The sequence below is a fragment of the Oncorhynchus masou genome, unplaced genomic scaffold (assembly GCF_036934945.1).
Source record: "Oncorhynchus masou masou isolate Uvic2021 unplaced genomic scaffold, UVic_Omas_1.1 unplaced_scaffold_6681, whole genome shotgun sequence".
Taxonomy (NCBI): Eukaryota; Metazoa; Chordata; class Actinopteri; order Salmoniformes; family Salmonidae; genus Oncorhynchus; species Oncorhynchus masou.
The window spans coordinates 3,872-13,429 of record NW_027013128.1 but is presented as its reverse complement, the minus strand read 5'-3'; the positions used below and the strand labels follow the sequence as shown (position 1 = coordinate 13,429).

General features: G+C 45.6%; 2 protein-coding genes across 2 annotated transcripts; both read right to left on the bottom strand.

Moving 5' to 3' along the window:
• Positions 1-861: 861 nt before the first annotated feature.
• Positions 862-2,685, bottom strand: LOC135536827 (dmX-like protein 2). The gene is made up of 3 exons (XM_064963077.1): positions 2,457-2,685; positions 1,942-2,124; positions 862-867 (listed from the first exon to the last, which is right to left on the bottom strand). The coding sequence occupies exons 1-3, from the start codon at positions 2,538-2,540 to the stop codon at positions 862-864; spliced, it is 273 nt and encodes a 90-aa protein (XP_064819149.1). The 5' UTR covers positions 2,541-2,685.
• On the bottom strand, positions 2,683-6,481 carry LOC135536826 (dmX-like protein 2; the record flags this gene model as incomplete). The annotated part of the gene is made up of 3 exons (XM_064963076.1): positions 2,683-2,859; positions 5,734-5,939; positions 6,217-6,481. Coding segments are annotated over 3 exons (648 nt in total), but the record flags the coding sequence as incomplete, so codon positions are not given.
• Positions 6,482-9,558: the final 3,077 nt, after the last annotated feature.

Below are 9,558 nucleotides of genomic sequence, written 5' to 3'. Positions count from 1 at the left end.
TACATTTCAATACAGTCAATTCAGGAAGTAAACTGACATTTTGGGAAAGTTTGCAGAAATGTGCAACCCTCTTGAGTGTCCTTTAAAGGGAGCTGTGTACCTTGTAGTGGCATATGAAGTGTGTGTGTGTGTGTGTGTACCTTGTAGTGGCAGATGAAGTGTGTGTGTGTACCTTGTAGTGGCAGATGAAGTGTGTGTGTGTGTACCTTGTAGTGGCAGATGAAGTGTGTGTGTGTGTACCTTGTAGTGGCAGATGAAGTGTGTGTGTGTGTGTACCTTGTAGTTGCAGATGCAGTGTGTGTGTGTGTACCTTGTAGTGGCAGATGAAGTGTGTGTGTGTGTACCTTGTAGTGGCAGATGAAGTGTGTGTGTGTACCTTGTAGTGGCAGATGAAGTGTGTGTGTGTACCTTGTAGTGGCAGATGAAGTGTGTGTGTGTATACCTTGTAGTGGCAGATGAAGTGTGTGTGTGTATACCTTGTAGTGGCAGATGAAGTGTGTGTGTGTGTGTACCTTGTAGTGGCAGATGAAGTGTGTGTGTGTACCTTGTAGTGGCAGATGAAGTGTGTGTGTGTACCTTGTAGTGGCAGATTAATTGTGTGTGTGTACCTTGTAGTGGCAGATGAAGTGTGTGTGTGTGTGTGTGTTACGTTCGCCAGTTTATGTGTTGTAGTTTGTGTATTTGCATGTGTTTATTTCAGGAAATGGCTTCCTGAAATCCCTCAAGCAGCTGATTGGTCGACTCCATGGCAAATTGGAGAGCTGACCCCGCCCCCTCGTCAAGACGCAGCTGTCTCCAATTACCTATTCCTTCTGAAGCTATATATAAAGCCAGTGTTCTGTTCAAGAGATTTGCAGAGAATCATTGCTGGGAGATTTGCAGAGATTGAATGTGAGGGAGGTCATTGCTGAGAGAGGAGGTTGATGGCTGTGGATAATTTACTATATTAGTTGTTGGTAGCAGTTGGTATGTTCTGTGAGGTTGTTGCTCAGATAAAGCTTATTTGATGTCCTTTGTTTCTTAGTTTGTTTGAGAAATTATTTGTTCTCCTGTTTCATTTGTTCCCAGGGGGGAAGGGGAAGGCACCTAGGGAGTGCTTAGGCAAGAGGCTCGCGGGCATACATATACCCGTAGTATATTCACTGTCTAGGCACACTAGGTAAGACCTGGGCGGACCAGGCCCTGTATTTTGGTTAGGGCACCAGGTGGTGCTAAATTAGGTAAGTATTGGTTAGGCAGGTAAGGTAGGAGAGGGGGGGCTTTGAGATTTACTTTCTTTGCTTTGGTTCCATCCAGCCCCTTTTCCCCATATTACCGTGTAAAGGAATAAAGTCCTTGTAAACGGTACCACATTCTGTCTGTTGTCATCCTTACTCGCACCTACACTCCATACCTCTTTCACTTCACGGAGAGTTTAGTTGTAGCAGGGTGTTGCGTTCCCTCTTCATAGAGGCGTGCGTAACAGTGTGTACCTTGTAGTGGCCGATGGTGTGTGTGTGTACCTTGTAGTGGCCGATGGTGTGTGTGTGTACCTTGTAGTGGCAGATGGTGTGTGTGTGTGTGTACCTTGTAGTGGCAGATGGTGTGTGTGTGTGTGTGTACCTTGTAGTGGCAGATGGTGTGTGTGTGTGTGTGTACCTTGTAGTGTGTGTGTGTGTACCTTGTAGTGGCAGATGGTGTGTGTGTGTACCTTGTAGTGGCAGATGGTGTGTGTGTGTACCTTGTACCTTGTAGTGGCAGATGGTGTGTGTGTGTACCTTGTAGTGGCAGATGGTGTGTGTGTGTGTACCTTGTAGTGGCAGATGGTGTGTGTGTGTGTACCTTGTAGTGGCAGATGGTGTGTGTGTGTGTACCTTGTAGTGGCAGATGGTGTGTGTGTACCTTGTAGTGGCAGATGGTGTGTGTGTGTACCTTGTAGTGGCCGATGGTGTGTGTGTGTACCTTGTAGTTGCAGATGCGGTGCATGGCCCCTATCTCCTTCTCTAACCAGCTGTAAAGCTGAAAGCGCAGCTTCCCTCCGTCCACCTCATAGCCCGTAGCTAACGTCCTGAGCTCTGTCATCAGTATCTTCAGACACGCTCTGAACTTCAGCTGCTCTGCGATCACGTCCACCTCAGACTCACCCTGAGAGCAGAGATGGTTCTGGAAATATGTAGCACTTAACTGTCATAATAACTCTATATTAACAGTGTCATACCTATATAATATTCTTACAGAAAAAAATCAGATTTTTAATTAGAATGATACATATGATATTTTCAATAAACAAGAAAATTCTTTATCGTGTTAAAAAAATGAAATGATCTTTTTGGATGATACGTTAACAGACAAGGAACTCCCAACACTACTTGTTCCACTATCACAGAGCTTACGTATCAACTTGGTTTTCTTTGAAAGTAATCTCAACAGTCAATTATATTGACTAGTGGTTATATTGATAATGTCGCCAGCCCTACCTGAGAGTCCTCTTTCTGCAGCCCAGGTGGTCTCACCCCCCCAGACCCCTCGTCAGCTTTGGTCTCCACATCAGTCTTCTTCATTGTCAGACCCCCATCAGTATCATCTTCATCGTTCTTATCATCTCCCCAGTCCAGCTGGAGTCCATCGTCCTCCACTTTGACCAGAGGCTGGCTCCAGTCCAGTGTGGCTGAGCTCTCCTCTGTATCCCAGGCAGGATTGGCTTTAACTGGGGGAAGGAGAGGCCCAGTCCAGGGCCCCCTGGTTCCCATTCTCCAGGGGCTGGCTAGAGCTGACGTTGGCCATGGAAGAGCCTTTATTTAGGGGGGACGAGGAGACTGACTTCTTGGTCACCTTGGGGATCTTAGAGAGCACCTCCAGGGCAAGCACTGGACAGCCCACCTTTATTACAAAACAGAATAACACTATTAGTAACATTAGGAAGTAGCCTTCCACAAGCCAAAACCGCTCATATGGCAGAAGCCTCCTGTTTCTGTAGCTTGGGTGGACAGGCATCTCCTGTTTCTGTAGGGTGAGGCAGCTTGATGTACAGTACACCCCCTGGACAGGACACTAGTCTATCTCCTGTTTCTGTAGGGTGAGGCAGCTTGATGTACAGTACACCCCTGGACAGGACACTAGTCTATCTCCTGTTTCTGTAGGGTGAGGCAGCTTGATGTACAGTACACCCCTGGACAGGACACTAGTCTATCTCCTGTTTCTGTAGGGTGAGGCAGCTTGATGTACAGTACACCCCCTGGACAGGACACTAGTCTATCTCCTGTTTCTGTAGGGTGAGGCAGCTTGATGTACAGTACACCCCTGGACAGGACACTAGTCTATCTCCTGTTTCTGTAGGGTGAGGCAGCTTGATGTACAGTACACCCCCTGGACAGGACACTAGTCTATCTCCTGTTTCTGTAGGGTGAGGCAGCTTGATGTACAGTACACCCCCTGGACAGGACACTAGTCTATCTCCTGTTTCTGTAGGGTGAGGCAGCTTGATGTACAGTACAGGACAGGACACTAGTCTATCTCCTGTTTCTGTAGGGTGAGGCAGCTTGATGTACAGTACAGGACAGGACACTAGTCTATCTCCTGTTTCTGTAGGGTGAGGCAGCTTGATGTACAGTACACCCCCTGGACAGGACACTGTCTATCTCCTGTTTCAGGGTAGGCAGCTTGATGTACAGTACACCCCTGGACAGGACACTAGTCTATCTCCTGTTTCTGTAGGGTGAGGCAGCTTGATGTACAGTACACCCCCTGGACAGGACACTAGTCTATCTCCTGTTTCTGTAGGGTGAGGCAGCGAGATGTACAGTACACCCCCTGGACAGGACACTCGTCTATCTCCTGTTTCTGTATGGTGAGGCAGTTTGATGTACAGTACACCCCCTGGACAGGACACTAGTCTATAGCAGGGCCTTACTCCCAATGTATTTCTTTATTAGTGATATTACTTTTAGATTAATTCACTTATCCTATATTTATAAAAGGTGAGAAAAATGATACTAATCTTAAAATACTGTTACTATACAATGACTATAGTTTTTAATGCCGTGCCACATTACACCTTATAATAAGTGCTATACTACAGCCGTGGACAAAGGAGAGAATGACACAAATATTAACTTTCCCAAAGTTTGCTGCTTCAGTGTCTTCAGATATTTTAGTCAGTTACTATGGAATACTGAAATATAATTAAGAGCATTTCATAAGTATCAAAGGCTTTTATTGACAATTACATGAAGTTGATGCAAAGAGTCAATATTTGCAGTGTTGACCCTTCTTTTTCAAGACCTCTGCTATCCACCCTGGCACGCTGTCAATTAACTTCTGGGCCACATCCTGACTGATGGCAGCCCATCTTGCATAATCAATGCTTGGAGTTTGTCAGAATTGTATGTTTTTGTTTGTCCACCAGCCACTTGAGGATTGACCACAAGTTCTCACTGGGATTAAGGTCTGGGGGGTTTTCTGGCCATGGACCCAAAATATCAATGTTTTATTCCCTGAGCCACGTTGTTATCACTTTAGCTTAAGCCAAGTTGCTCCATCATGCTGGAAAAGGCATTGTTTGTCACCAAACTGTTCCTGGATGGTTGGGAGAAGTTGCTCTCGGAGGATGTGTTGGTACCATTCTTTATTCATGGCTGTGTTCTTAGGCAAAATTGTGAGTGAGCCCACTCCCTTGGCTGAGAAGCAGCCCCACACATGAATGGTCTCAGGATGCTTTACTGTTGGCATGACACAGGACTGATGGTAGCGCTCACCTTGTCTTCTCCGGACAAGCTTTTTCCGGATGCTCTGAACAATCGGAAGGGGATTCATCAGGGAAAATGACTTTACCCCAGTCCTCAGCAGTCCAATCCCTGTACCTTTTGCAGAATATCAGTCTGTCCCTGATGTTTTCCCAGAGAGAAGTGGCATCATTGCTGCCCTTCTTGACACCAGAACATCCTCCAAAAGTCTTTGCCTCACTGTGCGTGCAGATGCACTCACACCTGCCTGCTGCCATCCCTGTGTAAGCTCTGTACTGGTGGTGCCCGATCCCATAACTGGATCAACTTTAAGAGACTGTCCTGTCGCTTGCTGGACTTTCTTGGGTGCCCTGAAGCCTTCTTCACAACAATTTAACTGCTCTCCTTGAAGTTCTTGATGATCCGATAAATGGTTGATTTAGGTGCAATCTTACTGGCATCAATATCCTTGCCTGTGAAGCACTTTTTGTGTAAAGCAATGATGACGGCACGTGTTTCCTTGCAGGTGACCATGGTTGACAGAGGAAGAACAATAATTCCTAGCACCACCCTCCTTTTGAAGCTTCCAGTCTGTTACTCAAGCTCAAATCTGCATGACAGAGTGATCTGCATCCTTGTCCTCGTCAACACTCACACCTGTGTTAACGAGAGAATCACTGACATGTCAGCTGGTCCTTTTGTCGCAGGGCTGAAATGCAGTGGAAATGTTTTTTGGAGATTCAGTTCATTTGCATGGCAAAGAGGGACTTTGCAATTAATTGCAATTCCTCTGATCACTCTTCATAACATTCTGGAGTATATGCAAATTAACATCATACAAACTGAGGTAGCAGACTTAGTGAAAATTAATATTTGTGTCATTCTCAAAACCTTTGGCCACGACTGTACAGGTATAATACAATATCGTTTTTTAATTTGTCAATTTTGTGTTATCTTCGATGCTTCTAAATGCATTGTATCCATGTGTGGTTGAATTGTGTTATTAAATGATTGACTAAAACAAATCAAAGACCTTGAAGTGTGCGTTGGCGGTGGTGAAGAAGAGTTTGCGTTCGATGAGGTTGATCTCGTCGACGCTGCTCTTCTCCGAGGTGAGGCCTAGTGATGATGTCACAGCACCCTCAGGGGACGCGTAGTGGCGGCGGATGATCAAGGGGTGTGTCCTCAGGTAGTTATAGAAACTAAATACCACTGGGTTACACGACTTCACCATCACATCTGGGGGGGGGTAGAGAGGGAAAAAGGGAGAGAGAGAGGAGGGGAGAGAGGGGGGAGAGTGGGAGAGAGGAGGAGAGGGAGAGAGGGGAGAGGGAGGGGGAGAGGGAGAGAGAGAGGAGGGGGAAGGGAGGGGGAGAGAGAGAAGGGGAGGGATAGGGAGAAAGTAAGAGGTAGATAGAGTTCAATGCAAATCAATCCAGTTAGAATATAGCATCAGCACTCAGCTGAAACATCCCTGTCCTCTCTGAGGGTGTGATCTACCACCATGCTTGCTCACCTGGGTTCTCATCATCCTCTTTGGGGATGCACTCTAGCAGTGTGTCCAGGGCCTTGGTGTAGTCCTTCATGATCCAGAAGGCTATGCTGCGTAGGAATGGGTCCGGGTGTAGTTTGGTGCAGTGGTACCCTGACCCGTCCCTCTGGCAGCCCAAAACCTTCTCATACAGGATGGATTGGCAGGTGGAACTGCTCTCATAGTCAGCCTCGTACAGCCTGGCTACTACCATGGCCAACTGGATATCTTCCATCTTCTCCAAGCACACCTAGAGAAGAGGGACAGTTACAGGAGAGGAGAAAGAAGGCAGTACAGTTAGAGTAGAGGGCAGTACAGTTAGAGTAGAGGGCAGTACAGTTAGAGTAGAGGGCAGTACAGTTAGAGTAGAGGGCAGTACAGTTAGAGTACAGTTAGAGGTCAGTACAGTTAGAGTAGAGGGCAGTACAGTTAGAGTAGAGGTCAGTACAGTTAGAGTAGAGGGCAGTACAGTTAGAGTAGAGGGCAGTACAGTTAGAGTAGAGGGCAGTACAGTTAGAGTAGAGGGCAGTACAGTTAGAGTAGAGGGCAGTACAGTTAGAGTAGAGGTCAGTACAGTTAGAGTAGAGGGCAGTACAGTTAGAGTAGAGGGCAGTACAGTTAGAGTAGAGGGCAGTACAGTTTAGTACAGTTAGAGTAGAGGGCAGTACAGTTAGAGTAGAGGGCAGTACAGTTAGAGTAGAGGGCAGTACAGTTAGAGTAGAGGGCAGTACAGTTAGAGTAGAGGGCAGTACAGTTAGAGTAGAGGACAGTACAGTTGGCCTGTGTTCCATACAGAATTAGAGTGGGGGCAGTAAAAAGTATTCAGTTACTAGGGCAAGACAGTTAAGAACAAGGGCAGTATTTTAATGAGGCCTAGGAACAGTTGGGTTAACTGCCTGTACAGGGGCAGAACGACAGCATTTGTACAGTTAGTCAGTCTTGGGCATTTACAGTTAGCAACCTTTCAGTTACAGTCCAATGCTCTAACCACCTTGACATTTTTCCTATTTTGTTGCATTACAAAATGGATTTAAATTGATTTTTAAATGGATTTCATGTAATGGACGTACACAAAATAGTCAAAATTTGTGAAGTGAAATGGAAAAAAAATGACCCGTTTCAAAAATAAATTTAAAATTAAAAACGGAAAAGTGGAGCGTGCATATGTATTCACCCCCTTTGCGATGAAGCCCCTAAATAAGATCTGGTGCAACCAATTACCTTCAGAAGTCACATAATTAGTTAAATAAAGTCCACCTGTGTGCAATCTAAGTCTCACATGATCTGTCACATGATCTCAGTATATATTTTTACAAACCTGTTCAGAAAGGCCCCAGAGTCTGCAATACAACTAAGCAAGGGGCACCACCAAGCAAGCAGCACCATGAAGAGTAAGGAGCTCTCCAAACAGGTCAGGGACAAAGTTGTGGAGAAGTACAGATCGGAGTTGGGTTATAAAAAAATATCAGAAACTTTGAGCATCCCACAGAGCACCATTAAATCCATTATTAAGCCATTTAAAGAAAATGGCACCACAACAAACCTGCCAAGAGAGTCCGCCCACCAAAACTCACAGACCAGGCAAGGAGGGCATTAATCTGAGAGGCAACAAAGAGACAAAAGATAACCCTGAAGGAGCTGCAAAGCTCCACTGCAGAGATTGGAGTATCTGTCCATAGGACCACTAAGCTGTACACGCCACAGAGCTGGACTTTACGGAAGAGTGGCCAGGCCAGAAAAAAACCCATGCTTAAAAAATAATAATAAGCAAACATGTTTGGTGTTCGCCAAAACGCATGTGGGAGACTCCCCAAACATATGGAAGAAGGTACTCTGGTCAGATAAAATTAAAATTGAGCTTTTTGGCTATCAAGGAAAATGTTATGTCTGGCACAAACCCAACACCTCACATCACCCCGAGAACCCCATCCCCACAGTGAAGCATGGTGGTGGCAGCATCATGCTGTTGGGATGGTCTTCATAGTCAGGGACTGGGAAACTGGTCAAAATTGAAGGAATGCTGGATGGCGCTAAATACATAGAAATTCTTGAGGGAAACCTGTTTCAGTATTCCAGAGATTTGAGACTGGGACGGGGTTCACCTTCCAGCAGGACATTGGCCCTATGCATACTGCTAAAGCAACACTCAAGTGGTTTAAGGGGAAACATTTAAATGTTTTGGAATGGCCTAGTCAAAGACATGTCCCAAGAGACTTTCAGCTGTAATTGCTGCAAAAGGTGGGTCTACAAGTATTGACTTTGGGGGGTGAATAGTTATGCACGCTCAAGTTTTCGTTTTTTTGTCTTTTTTCCTTGTTTGTTTCACCATAAAAAATATTTTGCATCTTCAAAGTGGTTGGCATGTTGTGTAAATCAGATGATACAACCCCACCAAAAATCTATTTTAATTCCAGGTTGTAAGGCAAGGGGTGAATACTTTCGCAAGCCACTGTAAAGGTAAGGTAAGTAAGTGACAGAGTAAAGGACAGTTAAGAGTAGAGGACAGTTAGAGTTGGGCTGTGTTGCTTTAGGAATATTACGGCCTAGTAGTGGAGAGGACACTTAGTGGAGAGGACACTTAGAGGAGAGGACACTTAGAGGAGAGGACACTTGGGAGAGGACACTTAGAGGAGAGAGGACACTTAGAGGAACCCCACACAGAGAAGCATGGTGGTAGGAGACACAGTGTTGGGATGGTCTTCAGAGAGAGGGACACTGGTCAAAAGGAAGGAATGTAGGAGAGGACAGCTAAATAGGAGAGAAATTTTGAGGAAACAGTTCAGAGAGGACATTAGAGATTTGAGACTGGGACAGTTAGTAGGAGAGGACAGTTGAGGAGCATACTGTTAGGAGAGGACAGTTTTAGAGGGAAACATTTAAATGAGGAAGGACAGTAAGAGGAGAGGACAGTTAGAGAGAGGACAGTAAGCTGGAGAGGACAGTTATTGTAGGAGAGGACAGTTAGTAGGAGAGGACAGTTAGAGGAGAGGACTTTTTTCCTTGTTTGAGGACATAAAAAATATTTTGACAGTTAAAGGAGAGGACAGTTAGAGGAGAGGACAGTCAAAGAGGAGAGGACAGTTAGAGGAGAGGACAGTTAGAGGAGAGGACAGTTATTCCAGGAGAGGACAAGAGGTGAGGACAGTAAGAGGAGAGGACAGTAAGAGGAGAGGACAGTAAGAGGAGAGGACAGTTAAGAGGAGAGGACAGTTAGGAGTTGGACAGTTAGCTTTAGGAATATAAAGGACAGTTAGAGGAGAGGGAGGAGAGGACACTTAGAGGAGAGGACACTTAGAGGAGAGGACACTTAGAGGAGGACACTTAGGA